The sequence below is a fragment of the Zonotrichia leucophrys genome, chromosome 2 (genome assembly GCF_028769735.1).
Source record: "Zonotrichia leucophrys gambelii isolate GWCS_2022_RI chromosome 2, RI_Zleu_2.0, whole genome shotgun sequence".
NCBI classification, from domain to species: domain Eukaryota; kingdom Metazoa; phylum Chordata; class Aves; order Passeriformes; family Passerellidae; genus Zonotrichia; species Zonotrichia leucophrys.
Window position 1 is genome coordinate 58,684,565 of NC_088171.1, and position 23,706 is coordinate 58,708,270.

The 23,706-nt window shown below is 39.3% G+C and overlaps 1 protein-coding gene across 3 annotated transcripts in view; it reads right to left on the bottom strand.

The window, feature by feature from the left end:
- Window positions 1-23,469, bottom strand: part of TPPP (tubulin polymerization promoting protein) — a 64,598-nt gene extending 41,129 nt beyond the window's left edge. The window contains exons 1-3 of one of the 3 annotated variants that reach the window (XM_064705097.1): window positions 23,327-23,377; window positions 18,844-18,940; window positions 9,219-9,470 (exon numbers count right to left, since the gene is read on the bottom strand). In XM_064705097.1, the coding sequence (XP_064561167.1) occupies window positions 9,219-9,466 (248 nt within the window). In that variant the 5' untranslated portion in view covers window positions 9,467-9,470; window positions 18,844-18,940; window positions 23,327-23,377. Of the gene's footprint in view, window positions 1-9,218; window positions 9,471-18,843; window positions 18,941-22,409; window positions 22,507-23,326 lie in introns of those variants that run through there. The other 2 variants (XM_064705096.1, XM_064705098.1) reach the window with 2 other exon arrangements.
- Window positions 23,470-23,706: the final 237 nt, after the last annotated feature.

The following is a 23,706-nucleotide window of genomic DNA, read 5'->3' on the forward strand; positions in this document are numbered from 1 at the left end:
CAGTCTTACAAGTCCAAGCTGCATGGAAGGATCACCTCCCCAGACCTGCTGACCACACACTGACTCATGCAGCCCAGGATGTAGCTACCCTTCCTTGCTGCCACAACTTACACTCACTGCAAGGACTGCTGTTCACCTCACCTTCAGAAACTTCTCATCTGCGCTGGTTTTGGCTGGAATAGAGTTAATTTTCTCCACAGTGATGAGTATGAAGTGGTATGCTGGATTTGTGCTGAAAACAGTGTTGATAACATAGAGATGTTTTTGTTATTGCTGAGCAGCACTGAAAAAGCTTCTGGGCCTTTCTGCTTTTCCTGCTGCTCCTTCAGCGAGAAGGCTGGGGGTATGCAAGGAGTTGGGAAGGGACACAGTCAGGACAGCTGACCACAGTTGACCCATGGTATATTCCATATCATATGACACCATGCTCAGGATACAAATGTTGGGAAGGAGGAAGTGAGGGATATTCAGAGTGATCATATTTTAAAGTGACTATTCTGCATGATGGAGCCCTGCTTTTTTGGGGATGGCTGAACACCTGCCTACCCATGGAATGGGGCAAATGACTTCCTTAGTTTGCTTTGCTTGTGTGAGCAACTTTTGCTTTTCTTATTGAACTATTTTTACTCAACCCATGAGTTTCCTCACTCTTATCCTTCTGATTCTCTTCCCCATCCCACTGGTAGAAGAAACAGAGTGGCTACATGGGGCTTACTTTCCAGCTGGGGTTATTAAACTACAACACTGAGACCATCACCACCTCTAGAGCTGCCCCCTAGATTGCACAGCCCACTCTCCAGCCCATGCCTCACCAATTTGGGGACAATGTGACTGGAGCCAAGTCCTTGCCTTAAGCAATGTATACCAACTACACCCCTTTACCTACAGTGTCAGTCATTTCATCAGAGAAAGCAATGAAGTCAATCACGCATAACTGGTCCTCGGCAAATCCATGCTGGTTGCTCCAAATCATGTTCTTGTCCTTTGTGTTTTAAGAAAGGATTTTCAAAAGGATTTACTTCATAACCTCCCCAGGGACTGAGGTTATGCTGATTGGCCTGAACTGCAACTTTGCTCACTCTGTTTCTTCATGCACAGGCTTTATTCCTCCCACAAAGCCTGTCCCTGCTTCCATCTCTTGCATACCTCCTTCTCGTGGTCCAGCCCAGTAGGATGCTCAATGCTTACTCTTGCTAGCCCGTTGCCATGCTTCCTGGCTTCCTGAACAGGGGAATGAAATGTTCTTGTGCTCTGATGAAGCTGCCTTGAAGACCAACCAGCTGTCCTGGATACCTCTACTCTCCAGGGCAGCTTCCAGAGAGAAAATACAGAGGCCAAGAACTGCCCTTCTGAAGTTCAGCTTTGTAATTCTGTTGTTAATCTTGATCATCCCCACAGGATCTTAAACTTTACAATCACCTGGTTGCTGCAGACAAGGCTGCCTTGTCCTCTGCATCTTAATAATCTTCTACTTCAATCCAGGAAACCAAAACTGATATTTAACCATCTGGAAAATACTTGCCTGTTACTTACTTTATTTAGTCAGTAAAATTAAGGCAAATTTCACATAGCTGCTTTTACATGCGAAAAACATGTAGTTTTAAATTATGCTGCAATAGGTTGACCTGCAAAAGAAACCAAAAACCAAAACAACTGACTTCTATTCTAAGCCAGTAAAAGTTTGTGTAGCACACATGTGGAATAGGCCACAAAGTGTGGCAAATACCAAGCAAGCTGCTATATACAGTACTGTGTATGACATCATGCAGCATTCTGTATCAGCTGGGAAATGACTCACTCACCACCTTATCTATAGGTTTTCATGTGATATCCTGTAAAATGGTGTTTTTAAAATCCTAATCAGCAAACATCATTACAGGTATAAAATTTACCCATTATACATGCATAAAACAAGCCTGTGTTACAGCAAGTGAATTTAAAACCATCTTCCTTCTCATATGCTATCACTGTTTTACTTTTAGAATTTATGCCTTTGGGCAGAAGAAGAAGACCTGCTTTGTTTTTTTTTAAATAAAAAGCTTTTGAAGGATAAAGTGCAAATGGCAACATTACATTTGGCTTTTTAGGTAGAAAAGGCAATGGGCTCTTAATTTCAATTAAAATATAGATGTGGCAAAAAAAGAACACTTTCTGTTGATACTTACATACATTTCTACCTAAAAATGCACAGCTTCACAACTTGCCTGAGACTTACTTGATAAGATTTTGCTCTACATATTGTTCTATACCCACTTAAAACTTATTTCCTGATGTAAGCAGACTGAAGTACAAAAGTTAGCTGTTATGCCTACGTCATGAATGAAGTAGGATTACAAAAATCCTTTTCTATGTCACTATCAAAAGAATGTCTACAATAGGGATGTAAAACATAGCTTGCAATAACTAGGTACTTCATTTCTATATAAAGACCACTTCATACCTATTTAAATACTTGAAAAATTTAAGAGAGACTTCAGTAAAAATCTTCATTAAAGACTATTTACTTCAGAGAAACCTCATGGACAGATATTTGTTTTGAATGAGCTCAGGTGTCAAACTACTAGTCCTTTCAAATACAAAAAGAAAGCAAGCATCATACTTATTCAATACAAAGAAGACAACAATTATATTACAGCTGACAAACTGGGGACATACTCATTTTTGCCAAGAGTTTTCTTGCCAGCTTCTCAGAGCAAACATTACCCATTACCCAAGTCCTGCAGTCACAGTGAACTATTGCTGCATTAAGGCCCAGCTGTTCTCAGGTCAAAGTGCTCCTGCAGAGACCTAACTGATCTAGGCTGTGGGAATTAGGCTAAACAGCCAAGTGTGCAAGACAATGAGGACAGTGCATGGGTGGGTCTGCTCAAAAGTCAGGGCACAATAAAGTGTGTTCCGAAGATTCTCCATGGGAACAAAACCTTCTTTTCTCAAAAAGATGGAGGAGAGTTTTCTGGGCTTTAGAATAAATGGCTTCCTCAGCAACAAGAAAACATGTCAAAGCAACATCAGGAGCTACTAATGGAATTACAGAAGACAATTATGCTTCCACTTGATCTTTTACCAAGAATATTTTAGAGGGCAGGGAGTAAGGCATATTTACAAAGCTTCTGTAGCTTAATTAATCTTCAATAACAATCCAGTATAGAACCACAAAAATTTGTTTAAAATTTAACACACATAGTAACATCAAAACAAACAAACGTTTCCATGGAGATGGCTACCTAAATAAATGCTCACAATGGATCCAAGGGCTGACGTCACCCAGGCCTGCCTGCAACCATAGTAACATGCCAGTGTAAACAGAAATATTTTCATTTTCTATCTAATAATGTCATAGAATTAGCAATTTTATGGCAGTGCTTAAAGCATATTCTTGCAGTGCTGAGCGGTAACACTTCTAAAATAAGAGCAGAGATATTTATATAGGGGCTATTACTATGAGCATGTTAACTACATACAACAAGTGGACTATGTGTACAGCATAGCTAACATATCAAATTTCCCAGAGCAGTTGTTGACTGTCAATAAACAAAGAAATTTAAGTTCCTAAGGCAACATGCTGGAATGCTGGTAAGAGCTCAGTAGCATCTATTATTCTTGGGTGTTCTGCTTTCCTTAATACAAAAATCCTGAAGTTCTTAGACTGTTGTGTCTCACCATCTTGCTGGAATAAGAAGAATGCAGCCACATTTTGCTTTTCATACCAAACACAGAACTCTTCAGTGCCTTCTCCTCTGTCACCAATGACCTTGCTTTCTCCAAGGCAACAAAATTCACTAAATCCATACTTGCACTCAGCAAGCAAAATACAAGACACACAGCCTACAAACTTTTGGAACTCCAGAAGAGTACCAGAAAAGAGACATTTAATGAAGAAATTTTCCAAGAAAGCAGGCAAGAGTTTCAGTGACTGAAAAGATGCCCATGGAATTTCCACTGCCATGAAAAACATCTTAATTCAAAGACTATTGCATGCCTGCATATTGTATGTCTCTAAATTCAGTGGGCCCAGATTGCATTATTGCTTTTCACCACAAAAATGTAAAAGAAAGATGTCTATATAAGGTTCACATAGTATGTGAAAAATTAATGCTTTGAATTATATAAAATTACTAAGATATTTATACTAAACTCCTACATTTTAGCAGAAACCTGAGCTACAGGGACATTGAAGATATTATCATAACAAATTAAGTCGGGAGTACTAGTTTTGGTCCTATCACAAATACTTCAGCTGCAGTAATTTACGAAAACTACCTTTCCCACAGAATATGACTGTGACTTAATCTTTGTCTTCAAGTATGGCAGTGAATTTATGGACCAGTTAAAAAAATCACTTCCTAGGAAGTATTTTCAGGCTTTTTTTTTTTAATAATCCCATAAGCCATTTTTTCTGAGAAGAGGTTGCTTCCTTTGCCATTTATTGAGAAAATGTTTTCCTGGTACCAATTAGCAGAAGGGACGTTTACATAACTTTAGGCAAATAACTTTAGGCTAGCTTTGAAATTAAAATTTACCCTGCAACTGGTGTTTCTGTTTTATGTAGTACAAGGAATATATGAAGAAAGGAGAACAACATCTCAAGTGTTGACCATGAAACTACAAAAAAGAAAGCTTACTGCATAATTCATAATTACATTTACAGTTATGTACACTTCTGTTGGGTTTGGTGCATTTTTTAACAGATTTCATCCCATAAGACATGGTAGAACTTTTGTCATTCACTCTTCACAATGTCTTTTGCTCTTCCAAGTATAGGATTAATGGAAAGTTAATGATATTATAAGAGATAGCTTTATTGTATGCTTTATAACCTAAAAAATAAGAAAAGCTTACTCTTCTATTCATTACAGCAACTGCAGACTATTCCAACTGCATTAATGCAATCCAAATATTTGGCATAAAGGTAGCTGTTTTAACTCTGCTCTCTAAGGAAGCAAATCATAAATATTCATACATATGGCTATTCTCATAGGAAGGCTTCAGCTTTTCCTTCCAAGTAATTCCACTGCAAAATTCTTTTTCATTTCTTGAATTTTCTGAGCTAACAATTTTAACAAACATAAATTTGTATTACAATCCACCAAGTTGGTAGGACTTGTGGGACCCTACAAATTACTGTTACACAAAAATATTTGGGGGGAGTAGGGGAGAGACCACCTGATTTACATATTTTCTTACCAAAGAATACAATTCTATCAATAATTCTTTCATGTCTACTACTGTGGATTCTTTGCTTTAGACTATTTCTTCTTCTTATCCTCAAATACATATAAATGTTGTGCTCACATGAAGGCCTTTGTAGACCTTTTATGCAAGATAAACAGAAAAACTACATTTCAGTCTGACCTGACATTCTCATGCATTCTATATTTATTTTCTTATTTGTAACAAAAGGTTCAATGGAATTTCTTCAACCTTTATAACAATAGCAAATTTAACTTCAAATTAACTAATCTCTGAAAGACAGACACATAGGTCCCAGCTTTCAAGAAGTACCACAGACTATTTAAAACTCTCAGAAGTTTTGTTCACTTGGTTTGGCAGAGGTGGAGAAGGTGTGTTAAGTCTACAAAAATGTTCAATAATTTCAGAGGTAAAATCTCTCAAGCAAAGCAAGTTGCCAATTGGTGAATAAAACATTATCTTTCAGTAGCTCTTAGGTAAACATATCTCTTATTAATTTTTCTTGTTACTTTATCCTATCAGCAATTTTTAGTTCCTACCTATTTTGCGAGTATCTACTAGAATAATAAATAAAGCCTGAGAAAGTTAGCAAGACAACAAATGTGGGCTTTATACATAGTAACTCATAAATCCAAATAACATTTCTATTAGATTAATTATTTTCTAGTGTCTGAACAAAATATGTCATTGTCATAAAGTCTAAGTACAGCTTGCTAGAAAACAATCCTGCTAGGTACAGTGGCTTCCCAGTAACAGAACCAGCAGAAAATATATTTGGAAGTTCTAACACAATGCAGATGGCAACTGTAGTTGGGTATGGCAAACTTTTTTTTAAATGTTTGCTGTGTTCCCTACAACTGCTAAAATCCACCAGCCCCATCCCACTGAACCATCACTTTGGTTGATCATAAGAATCCCAGGCTGAGGCTAATCTTGTGAGACACACTTTAGCTTAAGAGTTCAAAACCAAGAGTGATGCACAAAGCCTTCTGGTAACCATAAGGAGAATTCTTATTGAAGCATGGAAGCTGCACTTTGCACTTTTGGAGGGAGCTGGAGATTCTTCTATAGTGGTTAAGGTTTTACATTTAACATAGACAGGAAAAATTTGGTTTATCAAAAAGCCACAAAGCTCCGCTGGGAAAAAGCTGCTTGTAAAATAAAAATGAGTGTGAGTTTATTATGTGAGTATGACTGCTTTGATGCATTACCAAATCTATCATTATCCTTGAGCTTAAGGTTAAATGTGAAGTAAGGGAGAAAGCAATGAAAAACAGTTGTCTGAACATGCTCAAGAAATCCTGTATACCCAGCTTATGCTTAAACCCTAAGTTAAAGCATATTACTGACACTTGAGTTCCTACAGTCATGAGATCTTCCCTTTTTAAAACTTAAAATATTATATGTGAAATAAATGTGATCTAGACTAAAAAGAATTGCTGACACATGCACTCAAGAATAAAAATGTAAAAAAGCCCACAAAACCCCAACAGTTAAGAAAATGTGGAAGTATACCTACTGAAAGCATACATTCAAAAATACAGACCTTCCTAATAAGGACAGCAAATCTCAGCTCCCATATGCCACTTAAGCAATATAATTTAAAAATAAAATCACTTTAAAAGAGAAGAATATATAAAATATATGTTATAAGTATATGTACAAGTTGAGTAATGAACAAAAAATTAAACAATTAAAACTAAGATACTTTTGCATTTGATGCAGTTACCTACTAAGCTATTAAATACTGGAGTGCTGGTTTTGGCTAGGGTAGAGTTCATTTTCTTCACAGTGGCTGTATTTTGGTTTTGTGCAGAGCACAGGGTTGATAATTTAGAAATGTTTTTGTTATTGCTGAGCAGGCCTTGCACAGAGCCAAGGTCTTTTCTGCTTTCCATACTGCCATGCTGGCAATGAATGTGGGGGTGCTTGGGAGGAGACACAGCCAGGAAAGGTGAAGTGACCCCAGCTGACCAGAGGGATATTCCAGACCCCACAACATCATGGTCAGTAAATATACTGGAGGGAAGAAGGAGGAAGAGAAGGGACATTTGGAGTGATGGTGCTTGTATTCCCAACTTGTTACAGGTGATGGGGCCCTGGTCTCCTGGGGATGGCTGAACACCTGCCTGCCCATGGGAAGCACTGAATTAATTTCTTGTCTTCTTTTGCTTTTCCTATAAACTGTCTTTATCTCACCTATGAGTTTTCCAGCTTTTACTCTAAGTTCTCTCTCCAGTGCAGCTGTTGGGGGAGTGAGCAAGCAGCTGCATGGGGCTTGGCCACTGGCTGAGGTTAAACCAGGACAACTGGATAAAGGAAAAGATGGTATGCCTCTTCCAAGAGAAATGGCAACCCTTAACAGTGGTCACAGGAGCGAGGTCTGAGAAATTGCTGGGCTAACCCTCCCCCTCAAGAGCCAAAGACAAGAACCTTCAAGCTGAAGTGGGAGTGTTCAACAGCAGCAAGGGGATTTGGCAACATTTCCCAGGAGGCTCAGGTACCTGCCATCTTACAACTCACTCCTATGCAACAGGACGGGATTTCTTCTGCCCCAGTCACCAAATCTGATACTTCTTTATATCTGCTAACGCTGCACATCTGTTCATGCCATATCATGGGGTTATCCTGTCACTAAAGAGTCCAGAAACTGATATGAGAAAGGAGCAATAAGATTACATTTATCTACAGGAAATAATAAAACAAAATTTTAAGCTGATAAAATTAAAAAAAAAATTTTGAAAATATCATAGATCAAGAAAGAAACAAAACCCTACAACCTAAACATCCATTTTAAATAAGACAGCTCTCTGATGGCATACCTAACTCCATTCAAGTAGGGATTGATACAAGGACAAGAGGGTGGGAGTGTGCATATGTAGTGTTTACAGTTATCTAGGTAAGAACCCCAAGGAGAAAAGGAACAAAGAAAGAAATCAAACAAATAAATAAGGTTATTCTAACTATATATGTTACACTGTCAACTTTCAAGATTAAAGGTCTTTTCTTCTCTGCCTTTCTCTAGTTTGATGCAGTCTAAATGGTCAGTGCTTGTAGGAAGATTTTCCAACTACCTTGTAAGCAATGCAGTTTGCACGTTCTCCCAGCACTACACCACAACATTTGAGTGCACAAGCCAAATAAGTGTTCCTACAGGCTACAAGTACAATTAAGAGACCCCTTTAAAAGTATATCCCTCAATACAATGATGTGTGAGACAATTTAAACAGTGTGGTAATAAAAAGCAGAAAAAGACAATATTATCATATCAGATGCCAGGGGAATACAAAAGGTACAAATAATCCAATTCTATACATAAAGCAAACCAAAAAAATTATTTAGGACTTCATACAGAACATGCCATAACAGATTAACCCCTTGTTAACATATTTCCTTTAATATCTTCTCTTAGGTTTGACAAGTTTCTGACTAAGCCAGCCTAGGTTTTTAACTGGGGAGAAAGTTTCACTAAAGCTCCAGTCACAAAAATAAGATCAGATGACCAAGACAATCCTAATTCATCGTAGCCAAGGGTCCCCCTGAGTCTGGCATAGCCCTACACTTCAAACCTGAGCTGGTGTTGTGCTGGACATCATGACTGCTGTTAGAATACTGCCTTTTAGTACATATCCCACCTTAGCCTCCGTCCTCTGAGGCCAAGCTTTGGTAAGATCATCCTGACATCCTGATTTCATTCAGATATCTTTCAAGAAATATTGACAGCACTTACTGCAGACCAGTTTATTGGAATAGCCTGCATTTATTCTGATCACATCATAGTCTTTGAATAATATAACACCTGTAAAATTGAAGTCAATTTAATATAGTAGATCAGAAGCTGAAAGCAGTATCTTCAGACAAAACAAGAAAATTTTTTAAAGGAACAAGAAAGAGATTGATTTTGTCGAACAGTGTCTCACAACGTCAGAAGCAACGGAAGATAAATTTAGATGGTATCTACCAAACATGGTGGGGGGAGGAGGGTGAGGAGAGGGAAAATAATGAAATTATGGCTAAAATGAACTTACTTGATTTTACTGAAGACGATGTCAACATCTGTGGTTGTCACATTCTTCCCATCTATGATATTGCAGTCCTTACATAGCTTTGACCAATTCTTCCCATGCATTTCCTTTCCTGTGGCTCTTGTATCACCATGGACAGCAAATTTTCTAAAGGCCTCTTCCAGAGCACTTATTTCTCCTGCCGCAGCTCCTTCATGAGAGTTTGAGTCTGAGGATAACCTTTTTGCTGGTTTTGCTGATTTTTCAGCCATTGTGCTACAAGGAAAAGGAGGGTAAACTTATTGCATTAATTTGCACTAGATTACTTTCTGTCAATCTACATGCTAGAGTTCATGTCAAAACATATGAAGTCCGTATGAAGAATAAATGGTCTATAAAGTTAGAAAGAACTCACTACCCTCCACCATCAAAAATCAGTCTAAACAGAGAACTGTGTAACTCTCTGCCCATCTGGGAAAAAAAAATTCTAGTACATAAAAAAAAAAAAAAAAAAGGTACAGCAAGAAACTAGGGACACAAAACCAGTTTCACCATCATTACATCAGCCACCAAAAGAACATTTAATATTTGCTTCTTTTTTTTTTTTTCTTAAATGGCAATCATCACAGTCACTGTGTTGATTTGAATAGAAATATGCCCTTTACACTGTAGGCATTACTTGTACTTCTATTTCTGAAGGAAAAATAGACATATGTTGGGGAAGATGAAACAGGAAAGCCTTATAAATATGATTGCCTGGCAAAAGATTTTGAGAATATGGAAACTATAAGTGAGATTGAAATGAAGGCAAGTTTTGAGATCCCTTAGTTACTGAACAATGGGAAAACAATGGTGTGGCTGGCTGAAGGTAATCCCCTTTCGATGAAACAATACCCTCTGCAAGCAGACAGGTCCAAGGGTCAGAGCAGACCCCGCTAGCTTGGCAGAAGGGGTCCAAAGAGGAGTTTTCAGGGTTTAAAATGTAACACAGTATGGTAATGTAGCGATTCTTATAGGTTGTATGGAAATACTATAGGATTTGAATGTTGTACTAGATTGGTTAGTGAGAATCAGAATACTCAACACAGAAGATGATTTATTGTATTGCAATGGAAACTTCGCTCACTTCTTTTCTTTCCACTCCTTCCTCTTACTTACTTACTTTCCATACTCTTACACTTGCCTCTTGCCCCTTTTACTCTCTTATGCTTTTACGCTCTTATCCCCTCATCCTCTCTACCCCTCTCTTCTCTCGGGCCTGCTCTGAGCTGCGGCCGGCAGCTTCCAGCAGGGCCCTGCACCCACACCCTTTGTAATAAACCGCAAGTTCCACGACCTGGCTTCAGAGATCTCTCTGACCATGCAGACCTCCCGTCACTCCTACAGACATCCCTTTATTTTCTGGACTTCAACTTTTATTTTTTACTGAAAAATTAAGTATTTTTGAAATGCAACAAAAATATTAATGTTAGAACCCTTATGTTACATTATGTAAGGACTAATAAGACAAGTCTCTCCTGTTATCCAGACCATTTATTTCTCAAGTTTATGCCCAAAGAACTGTAGCTGTGGAATTCATTTGGAACGAACACATCCATGATGGAGGCATACTGCGAAGGGATGTCGTTACTTCAGTCAAGAACTTTGAGACTATTCCAAGAACACATAGTATAGGTTTGTTTTTTACATGAAACCTTAAACTGTGCAACAGAATACTATTTTCAGGTGTCTTCACAAAAAAACCACACCCTGAAGCACCAGAAACATGTCATAGAAACCTGTTTCTTCTGCCCACGCACTCTTGGCATGGCAGAAATAAGAGGCACTAAACTACGGAATAAGAAGCCTAGGCACAGGGCACACTGCCTGCCTGCCCCAACAAACTGCACACAGACTGTCACCACCATCACATCAGTGGCACTGCTATAAATTTTTAACCCATGAAGAGATGGTTAAAGTATCAGAAATCTGGCAAATGCTAGATAAGGGCTGGAAAGCCCATCATACTTACCCAGCCTTTCTTCTAAAGCCCCAGCTGTATGTGAGATGCGATTAACATATGCAGAGATGGGTAGGTATTTCGAGTTAAGGTTTTATTTTTTCATCAGATAGGAAGTTCTTTTGATTTATATACTGTACATCAGTACAAATGCCTCAGCAAGGGAAAGGGTTCTAAAATTCTATCTCTTCCTATATTGCTTAAACTCTGACACTCCAACAACCATGACATACCCTTCCCTGCACACCGTAACCATAGCTGCTTGCTATGAAGCTGTTATTGTTGAAGCTTTTGATTAGAAAGAATCTTTTAATTAAAAACATACTAAAAGCACCTCTGTCCTTCACACCTGAGCAAACATATCATGGCCAAAGCACTACTGCCTTTTTTTGAAAACACCTAAATGCTTAAATCCCTTGCTATATCTTAAGCCGAGGGATCCTTCTGTTTTGTTTACACAGACAGCACAAGTTTTGGCCAACAAACCAAAATGCTAAATTAAAATTATTATGACAAAAATTTACTAACTGTAGCCTGAGAATTGTATGTGCACCTATGAAATAAAAAGTGAAGAACAGAGGGGGAAAAAGAGTTTAAAAATGTCATACGTTCATAAAAACGTCATAACGTTCATAAAATGTCAAAACGTTCATAAAAACGTTTAAAAAGTAACCAATTCCCATTTCTATTTCCTTTGTATTCTGCCTACTGTCCAAAGAGGAATTTTACCTCAAAAACCTTATCTGAAAGCATCCCAACACTGAAACACTAAAACAAAAAGCATGCGTGGTAAATTGAAAGCTACTACAAACATTAAGACACACATACTTTTACCAAAATGTGTCTAGATCAAATCTTCTGTTTCATCAGACTATATTCTTTTGCCACCAAAACAGTAGTAAAAGAACATAAGAAAAAAATAAAAAATACTATTGATGTAACGTATACAACAGAGTATTCAATTTAAAATCAGATCATGAAGATCTATGATTTACCTCTATATACAAGGAAGTTTGACTTCCAAAAGCAGAAGTGTCTTCCAAGCTTGTAGCATTTCAAATCAACTGGAGCTAAAATACAGAGCCAGAAATTTTCCAAGCTAATACTAACTGGCTAGAGAAAGAGAGCACAGATCAGCAAAAACAAAGTCTGTGTAGGATATTAAAAACCAAAGTTACCTTTGTATGCAAGAAACAGGACAGGAAAAGGTGGAAATTTGCAATGGTAAGGTATGTATGGTTTGCAACAGTTTGTAATTTTATCTTGTGGCAAATAAACTTTCCAAGAAATTTTCAGGGATAACTCCGGCTTGCTCTTAGCAATTCTCTTAAGAAGCTATACTCAGAGTGAGTATCTTTGAAAGATACAACAAGAGCACAGTTTACAAGCTATAAACAAGAAAACATCTGCATCACTCTGTCTCATCTGACATTGGAAAATATAACCACGTGCCTACATTTTAAAGTATTTCCTGACCAAAATCTTTCCTTAGACAGTGTCAGTGCCTTGCTGGCCAATTTTCTTTAATGCTTTGTTGTGTATAACCATGAATCAACTTTGCACAGCACAGCAGAATCATGCTTTACTATCTAATACAGTCTTTAATATGATAGCTGTAGCAACTTAAAGAATTTTTTACTTACTTTCAGTAGCTAACATATTTAAACTTTATAAGCTTGCTATAGGAAAAATGCTCAGGAACATATTTGGCCTTCAGAAAGATAGCTCCATACTAATTTCCCTCATTCATTAATAAATGAACTTTGTATTGGGTTTTTTTGAGTAGTTCTGGATCAGGCAGAACAGACACACTATAGAAAAGGCTTTAGTTTTGAATGGTAAATCTGGTATGCAAAACAAACTCATTTCAAATAAATCCTCACCATCTAAAGCAGAAAGTCAAGGGGAGACTAAAACCAGGGCTCTGCAGTGGTTACCAAATATTATTATGGACACTCCTTGTCAAATCATAATTACAGTTTACTTTTTAAAATCCTATGTAATAGCATGAAATATATTAAAAAAACCTACCTGGATTGATGAAAAAATTATCTAGTCTCAATTTAAACTTTTCTTTCTTAACTTTACAAACAACACAGTGTGAAGCATTTGTCAACATAATTAGAAGGTGAAGAACTGCACAACACAGGATATGAAATTAGACTTTGGATAGGCCCAGCTCCTTTAACTTTTTTTAGTGATTAGAGATAAGGAAGGAGATCATGTAATGTTGAAGAAACAATCTCTCAAAAGAAATAAAGAATAATCTATTTGACAAAAATTCAAGACCAAATGCTGTTCTGAGTCTTCGTTACCCTTTTCCCCTGGACAAAGGAATCAAAAGGTGCCTGGTAGATTCTGCTAGAAGTAAAGATTACGAGTAAGTTGGGGCAGGGCCACAGTAAGAAGATAAGTGAAAGATGAAAGAAAGTGATTACTCTTGAATACCAAATATAAAATACAGTAGAACAAAATTATACCACTGTTAAAAAGCATGAGCTGTGTAGATGCTGACTACAAGAACTACAGCTAACCAAAGAAATGCCTTTTATCACCATCCAAAAAGTCTAGTATGTATAAAATTAGACAATACCAATTTCCAGAGCCAGCAGAAAGAAGGTAGGAGTAGCCCAATACAATACAACCAATACAATCCTCTACAAATACTGCATGCTCCAACCAAGCAGGTCCACATTACCAAAAGCAACCAGATAAGAAAGAAGTACAAGCAGATGCTAGAGTTTTGGAGGTTTGTGAAAGAACAACTATCCTCCAAAAAAATGGAGTTTCAGAAACCCACTGAATACTTAGACAGTTAGGTACTGTGTTAAGAATTGCTATAGTCTGTGTCCTTTAGCAACACAGAAAAACAGTTCTTGTCTCTTCCCTCACTCTGCAATAGGTAAATAATACAGCACATTATACGGAGATTAAGCCAGGGATCAAACTAACTCATGTTAACTGATGCCAGCCACTGACTTCATTACTGTCTTGCGTTATATAGACTGAAAGTGCAGATCTGTGTTCTCAGCACATGCCTAAGCAATTAGAAAAAGTTTTCTAATATCATCAAAGTTCCTTTTAGCCAGAGACTAGAATATATACTCATTTGCAGACAGACAGCTGAAAGGCCTCCACTAGATAGTCACTTATTAACCTGGATTCTTCCATAAAAGATGGGACAAGAAGTGAATGTTTCTGTGAATTTCAGTTGTCAATTTCAAGAGCTGTGTGAATACCCAAAGCCTCAGTACTAACCAACTTCCAACTCTACTGAAGGACTTATATTAAATTACACTCTTTCACGCATCCTCAACCTCTCCAAGTGTCAAGAAACTGCAGGAATTCCAGTATGGCTTTGATTTAAATTTGTGGGAATTGCTCTTACAAATAATCCATCTCTCTGCAGCAAGGAAGACTTAATAAGTCCCAGAGTATTTTTTTCAACAATTTCAGAAGCTTCTGCAACTCTGAATATGCATGTGTCCTAACAGGTCAGAATTCACCACAGCACCTTCACTGCCCCATCCCTGACAACTAATTCATGGCTTATTTGATCAGCAGAAAGCTTAGTATTTGTAATGCAAATTATCATCACTGTCATGCCATGGATAGGGAAACCAAAGGAGAGGGATGAAGAAACATGTCTATTCTATTCTGCAGTATTCAGAACATCATGAGGACCCCGGGACCCATATTCTACACTACTTTAATTATGAAGGTCACATAAAGCAGATACATGAGTGCAATGACTACTCTAAGAGCCAACATTCTCTGACTTGATAAAGGAAATAAAAATATATTCTTACTAGCTGCAAATCTATTAAACCCTTTAGGAAGTCCACATCAAAAAAACTGTTTAAAAACAGTTTAACACTGTTTAAAAAAAAATTTAAAAAAAAATACACACACATACATGTCACAGAATGACTAGGTTGGAAGACACCTTCAAGATCATCAAGTCCAACCCATGCCCTAACACCTCAACTAAACCATGGCACTGAGTGCCACATCCAGGGATGGTGACTCCACCACCTCCTTGGGCAGACCGTTCCAGTACTTTATCACTCTTTCCATGAAAAACTTTTTCCTAATATCCAACCTATATTTCCCTTGGCTCAGTTCAAGACTGATACACATATCAGCAGGATACAAAAATCTGAATGCCTATTTTTTTGTGCTATACCATGTACTTTTTCATTTGCTTTGTCTAGTGCACCTCTAATAGCTTTCATTTGCAGGAAGTTTTAAACAGTGTTAAAAACAGTTTTAATGAAGTCATCTCACAACATCAGCTGCCATGGAAACAAATATGAGTGTAACTGTCTAAGACAGAACAACAGACTAGAATATTACAGCATTATTACAGTCTCAGATACATTCACGCTAATGGAAAAGGCAGTGTATTTTAAAACTCTTCATGCTTTACAATACTTATCAACCAGGATTTGCTAAAATGAGGTCAAAAGTCTAGCATGAATTAAAGAAAACTTCCAACTCACACTTTTAAACAGCAGAAATCATTCAAGAATCAAGCAGACCTCTGACTGCTAAGACTGATGAATTTTCAGAATCCAACAGCACAATGGCCCAGCTGCAATGCAATAATGGTACTGCCAGCATCTCCTGTTTCCTGTTACACTCACCTTTGCCCAGGCTAGCCTTATTTGTCAGGTGTAATACCCGCAACACGACAACTTAAAGTTATGTTTACACTGAGTATCAAGGCCATCATCTAGCTAGCAACCAAAGTCTGCAGTGGAAATTCTTCAGGCTCCTACAACCTAAAATGCACTATCTGTTCAGGGTCTCAGTCTTAGCCCTGATACCTCCCTCATTACTTAATCCTTTTTCCCATACACCCCAGGCAACTAGTCTCATATGTTCAGTGTTACCTGTTTTTACCTTCCATTCTCCTACTCATTTTTCCTGCTCACCAAGCTTTGCCAAGCATGCAAGTGCTTAGGGCACAATTTTTATCAGAATCTGTTACTGCACTGTTGGTAAAACTCATCCAATGCACCACAAGTAGTTGTCATCCAGAATTTCTTAAGACCTTCTAGCCAATCCAAGTAAACAAGAAAGCAACTTTTCAATGAGCACAGGAGGTGTTATTTTTATAAGTTAACTGAGTGCATAATGAATTATGAAACTGTGCAAGGCATTTGAATTTGTCTGACTGTATCTGGTTTATTTTAGTACTTGATCCATCTTCCCCTTGTTATAAAAACTTAACAAAATTGCAATGAAAGAGAATTCTCATTTATTTTCTCCCTGTAATTATTTATGCCAAATAAAAACAGCGGAGACAAAGCACAGCACATGGAATCTTTTCCCCACAATTTTGCATAAACATTCAGGCTTAGGGAAGGACAAACAGGAGGAGAAATGCAACATCCTCCTAATAAAAAGCAATGCTTTAACTGCTATTAAATCTTCCCTTAAGCTTCCTTCACAGCTACCTGCAGGAACCAGAGTTAAAGTATTTCTCTTCAGAGATCTGCTCTGGTTATATTTCTCTACATGTGATGCTGAAGTGAATGACAGCCACCCATTTTCCCTAGCATACAACACAGAAGGCAAATGAGCAGAGACCACTGCAAAACAAGCAAAGCTAACAATTCTATCTAAAGTTAAACCCATCTTCACCTAAAGAAAATTAAATCCTTTTGCAGGCTTTATGAAGAACTGCATGGCTGAACATCAAGCTCTCTTAACAATATATGTGAATTTAGCACTATGGACAAGGGCAAGGCTGGCCAGATCATACAGATACATTTAGACCTTCAGCAGGACATACGCAGAGTAACAGAAAAGGTACCTTTCTTAACCTCTCCAATGTTTCTCCTCAGCAAAACAGTATTTCAGACTGTGAACATATGTCATCACATATGCCATTAAAGGATCTAACTTAGAAACATAACATACAGCACAGAGATTATTTTGACTGCTGACAAATTATTGGTACTGTTGTATTTCTAAAAACTATTGCTATTCAGCTACTTACTTCTACAATGTTGCTTGAGATACAAAACTAAGTTTAGTTCTTAGTAAATTACACTCCTCCATTTCAAAGAACCACTTCATAAATATCACCTCTTTATATAAACAAAGCATTTGTACACAGACACACAAACCTTTATCAGTAACAGATCCATTGCAACTTATTTCTTTCAAAAAGCATGTTCACCTGACAACACTTAAAAGTACACAAAAATTCTCTGTCTAGCTAACTCTTAACTAGCTATACAATATCCTGTAAAACCACCGTGTCACTTACACAAGGTTTTAACTATGAAGGTGAAAACATAAATAAGGCATCCACAGCATAGACATGTACTGGTAAACTCTTATTATGCTTTTTTTTCATTATGCCACTACTCCATTTGAGAGTTCCACTTTCTACGTACTCATCCTAAGCTCTGCCAGGCTGCTGTCTGTGGTAGATGACTAATCTGGACACAAACAGTCTGCAGTTTCATACACAGGCAAGGATACAAGCCAGTGTCTAGAACTGCCTTCACAGAAGAAAGTGAATGACACCTGTTAAAGAACTACAAAAGAGGAGACTCAAGTGTTTAGATGAGGCATTTTTTCATATTCTGCATGTATCAAAAAAAGACTTCAAATCACAGATCTGAAAAGAGTGGAAGACAACTGCTGCTCTCCACAGTAGTCATACAATTAATTTACAGCTCCAAATAACATGCTGTGCCTGTCATCACTTTAGGATTAGTTGAATACAGGTTCCACTACAATTGCAGAGCTTGCTTCACCTCACTTCTTCATACACTTACATTGCATCCTCCCACCACTCCCACCCAGACCAGACTTTACTTGGAACTTCCACAGAACCTGCACAAAACATTTCTGGAAAAGCCATGAGTAATGAAGATCCACTCCATGAAAGCAGATCAAAGATTGTACAGAAAGATCACTTCAAACTCCATTAAGATGGGGGACTTTGAGTACCACCCGTAAGTAAAAGCATCTAGAGAATCAACTATTGACAGGGACAAAATTAAATCCAAGAAAAACTGAGCTAACAGAGAATGGAAAGCACTGTAAGATTTAGTAGTCACAAAGCACCTCTGATCAAAGAAAGGAAGATGATACAAGAGATGCAAAATCATGAGACGATGCTTTACCATAAGACACTTTACAAATCACATTGGTGGAATTCTTGAGAGATCCAAATACCCCTGCAGAGAAATTGAATCACCTACTAAATGGTTCTTTACTACCAAAGATATCAAAAAATTGAACAGTTGAAAATTCAGGCAACATCAGTGCACATTAGAAATATGACTTCCTTATGAAGAGACAATCAACCACATCAGGGACTGAAGGTAACTCCCAAGAATAAGCTGCAAATACTTCACATCCTCATGTCTGCACATTAGTCTGCCTTTATTACAGAAGATTTATTTAGTCACATATCTCTGAAAGACAGACTTTTACCAAATCTATGTTATTGCTCTTGGATAACTAACTCAATATACCCAATACATGAATCAAGTTAGACTGCCTTATGTTCTTAAAATCTGCTACTTCACTTTTGTCTGAATCCATTAAAATAAACTAACCGTTAAGTACAGATTTTTTGCAACCACCCACAGCCTGGTCCAAAATAAGAAGGGAAATACTTACTTTGCTAAATCAGTAAGTTCTTTCACATCTATACATGCTTCTAAGATGAAATATTTGGGTACTGCTCCTTCCAATACTCAAATCAGAAGAGACAGGCCTAAATAGGTTTGTAAATTAAACAGTGTCATCAACAATGGAAAAAAAATTGTGAGCAAGACATCTTAGCATTTTCACTACTACTGCAAGAATTTTCTTAGCATTGATCCATTGAATAATTTGAACTAGGACTGCAACTCTCAGAGACTCAAGCAAAAACTGTTATTTCGTTGATTTTTTTAATTTCAAGTTTCTTTGTGCTCATTTTGTCAAATGCTCCCAATATAAGAACACTGACACAGATGCATATTCCTGAGATTAGCCAAACTGAGCAAAAATTAACTTAATATTATTCTTTTAAACAGTGCAGATTCATTTCTATCATTTCATCAGCTGTATAATGCATTGAACCTTTGAACTGTAAACTCCTGGTTGCCACCTTTTGGGCTTCCATCCAGGACAAGGTAAACTCATACCACAAATGCAGGACACTACGAGGCAGGAGAAGTTTTAGGAGGAAAAGAAAGAGGGAACCTTAAGACAACTAGCAGGAGTAAGAGCCTAAGCTTCTCCACAGCTGCCTCAGAGTCCTGACAGAGTTAAGAATCCCTCTTAGCAGCAGCAGCAAAGTGAATTGCCCACCCACCACACCTAACAACAAAGAAAAACTTCCCAACTGTTTTGATGGATATACCACTGTGAGCAAAGAAAACTGAGTAGCACAGAATCAGTCTGTTCTGCTCTGTCAGCACTTGAGATAAACACCCACTCAAGAAGAGTGTCCTGAAACCTGAGCAGGATATGCATACTTGTCCTGTAACACATGTACAGTCCCCGGGTACTTAAAGACTATATTTTTATAGGGGTATTTTACCAGTAACACTCTTTCACTGTACAGATCTTTTCATCACTATTCCAAAGTATCCCAAAAAACAGCCTACAGTGGAATGGGAAATTCTTGCAATACTTCCATGTATGGGAAATTTGAGGTGGGCAAAGTGATGCATTCACTCAGAAATGTCTTTTAGCTGGAGGTGTAGTTATTATTATGTATTTCTGAGGGGGGTTAGGCACATGAGTGGGATGAGATGAAGAAAGAGCTAGAACAGCTTACAGAAAACACTCAAGAAAGGGAAAATAATGGAATTTGAAATGAAAACTCCATTTCAAAATTTTAAAATATTACCTTAGATTTAAAAAACTGTAAAAATTAGATGGTCTGAAGGGAAAATTTTTCATATTAGGTTGATGGAGATTGTTTATCTTAGTTTTCAGCATTTAGTCAAGTTAGATGCATTTCAAAATCCCCCAAACCCAAGCCATTCTCATGTCCCAGGGATAACCCTCAGAGAACAGTGGCAGTCTTACATTAAGTTCTACAATTCCCATTGCTCTTACACAAGAATGAGAAAGTACACAGCTGGATAATGCACACACATACCAATGTATCCTTCTTAACAACAGCTTGATTTCTCTTTTTTACCACTCACAGTTCTTTATTTTCTTTAGAAAGAAAATGTTCTTTATTTTAGATCATAATATTAGGGGGCCATGCCCAAGTTATTGTTCCATTATACTGGACATAACACTTTAGTAAAGGTCCTCGATCACAGCTTCCAGACACTATGGCAATACAAACAGTAAGCAAAATATTTCCTTTCAACGAACTGGCAGAGACTTCTAGAAGTACTTATGCTCACAGTAGTCATGTCAGTACGGCAGAGAAACAGTAGGTGTGGAAATTATATACCAGCATTTAATTTCAGTCAGGCACAACATTTTTATGGGTTTCAGGGGGGAGACAAAAACAAACTTTGCTGCTTGCTGAAGAGAATCCATTCCATTTATCCAAGCCTACAGTCAGTATGCATGTACAAATAAAAAAGGACATTACATCATTGAATGACTGACTATGCCACAGAATGACTGTTCTTGTAATATATGAAATATATACAGTAATATGTAAACATAGAGAGATAGATGCTTGTGAGTATGGTCACATCCTCACACTGGAGACTTACATAATTAAAGTGTGTAAAGCAAGAAAAATATCTGATTTTATTTTGTATTTTAGCTTATCACTTGAAAGCAAGTTATCAAGGTTAAACATTGCATGGCTTATTCTCTGAAGTGCTATGAGATATATTGAGTACAATTAATTGCTTTTACCTATAATGAGAATACTTACCTTAACATAAATTGACATAACTGACTGCCTCACTCCTTGAAAGACCCTTATTTTATTTTTTCAAATTAAGCTCAAGATATAAAAGGCAAAAATAGCTTCTACCAAAAATACCAATACCACTACCAAATACCAAGTTAATATAAAAATGCCAAATAATAAAACCACTACAACCACAGCTGCCTCCAGAAAGTAACTGGAATGAATATATCTACTATAAAAAGTAAATAAAAAGACATGCCTTTTCACCACAGTCAAGCCACAGATTAAATATGACAAAGAAATAACTACTTGCTGGATGTATATTTCCATTTATAAATATCTTTTCTTATATTTACAAGGGTCAAGTGCAAGCATTGCAGGAGATTCCTATGTGAACTTTATCTGCAATTTGATCTTTGCATGGCATGCTGTCTAAGCATTACACTGTACTATAATTTAATACTGGACATACACTTCAGCAGTTACAAATGATGCACTATTTAAAAGCATATAACTGTGACCCAGAAATGTACAAAGGCATTCAAAATACCATTTTATTTTGGACTGGGGATATGAAAGGTCGAGTTGGGATAGGGGTCTCTAAAAACATAAAGAAGTGGCTAATCACTAAAGGATTTTAAAAAATGGCCATTGCCATTTAAAAAAAATGTTGTATAGGTTCGATAAACAGTGATGCTATTTTAAGCCTAAGACTATGAAAGTGTACAAGGGAAAAAAACCCCATATATTAATGTTTTACTATCATGCTAACCCTAAAATACTAGAGGGGAAAAAAATCCATACCTTAATGTTTTACTATCATGCTAACCCTTTCCAACCCACCTAAAGCATATTATTTAATGATGCTGGCAGAGAAAACAGCAGGACAGCTCAGCAAATGACAGTCTCACATCATGTGTTTCATTTCAGGCTGGGGCTTTGGTTTGCTCCTCCTCTTTCTTTTCTTCAATAAACATGAGGGGTTATGCAACCCTCTGTAAAATAAAAAAAAAACTGTCCCCTCCCAAACCTGCCCTGCGTAGAGCCTGCAAAACATGAATAGGGAACCTGGCCGTCAGCAGCATCTCCTACATGATTCGAAGCTGTCAGTGTTTGAGATGCTATTCACATATGCGTTCAGCACCTTGCAGTATACATCCAACTTCCCTTTGGAATAATTTCACCAATGTACAAGAGCTTTTACCCAGCACTGGAGAAATATTTGCAACTGATGGTGATCTGGCAGAGGAGGGGCTGTATTAATTTTCAAACGAGCTAGCCGAGTTTACAGATAAAAACACAGGATCTTGTCTCGTCCTCGTTTTCCACTCCTGAGTACATGGCTGTATACCTACGGCCTTACCCCGCAGGCACTAAATGGTCTCCCACACCTGATGCCGGTTTTGTGGAGGACGCTATACAGCAGTGACTCTTGAAGACAAAGCCCCTCCAGCTACCACCTGGCGATTTCAAGAAGAAAAAAAAAAAAAAAAGAAAATAAACGGCAAATAGTCTCTCCGCATCGGTCTCCATAAAAGGGGGACGCTGCCTCTAAACGAGCGTATGAAGCAGCAGCGTCGTCGGTCGAGGCTTTGTTGTTGACTGCGGAGCATTTGGTGTGTGCGCGCAAGGTGGCTCCTTCCCGGCTCCTCCGGGAGCCGCCCGCGGGCGCAGCGCGGGGCTCGCGGGCTGCCCGCAGGCAGCCTCCAGCATCGCCCAGCCACGCACCTGCTGTCGCCGGGAGCCGGGAAGCCGCCCGGGTCCCACGCTAGCTGCGGCCGCGCGTACCACCTCGATGGCAATCGGGGCATGCGGCTGGCAGAGCCCATCGCTATGGCAGGGAAAGGCGCGCAGCTTCGCGCCAAGCCCCGCTCCTCGCCAAGCCCCGCTCCCCGCCAGCTCCTGGTCCCCGGTTCCCGGAGGGGAGCGCGGAACATCGCGGGGACAGCACGGAGGTGAATCCCAAGGAGGGACGCGGCGCCGCCGCCCGCAGCCCCCCGCAGGCGTTACATAACGACGGCGGCGGCTGGGCTCGGGCGCCCCTCCGGTGGGGGCTGGCACCGGGAGGGGGCACTGGAGCTGCCAGACCCCCGGCAACGCCTCCACCTCCCCCTCCCCTCGCGCCATCGGCAGCCGAGCTGCGATCGATTAGCGACGCGATGGGAAAGAAGGAGCGGGCACGGCACACGACACGCACCCTACCTCCCCCCCCCCCCCCCCCCCCCCCCCCCCCGGCGGAGCGGCGCTTGGCCGGCGCGGGAGCGGCGCCCGCATACTCACCGCCGGCTGCGGAGGACGGCAGGTCTGGCGGCGCTGGCCGGGCTCCGTGCGGCGCGCTCGGCGGCAGCCGCGGGTGTCCGCAGCCGGCGCGGCCGTTGCAGCGGCACCGCCCCCCCCCGCGCGGGCATTGGCGGGCTCGCGGCACCGCCCGCCCGCCGCGAGCGCCCATAGGCGGCGCGCGCCGTCCGGCCGGGGCCGCGCCCGGCCCCGCGGGGCGCCTGAGGGGCTGCGCGGCTGGCGCTGCCTTACATGGCCCGCTGGCGCGGCCGCGCTCCCGCCCGCCCCGTTTCCCCCGTTATTCCTGCTATCCCCGTTTGCCCCGTCGCCCTAAACGCGCAGGCAGGTGCGCTGCGTCGGGCGGAGCCTCGCCCTGTTCGCGC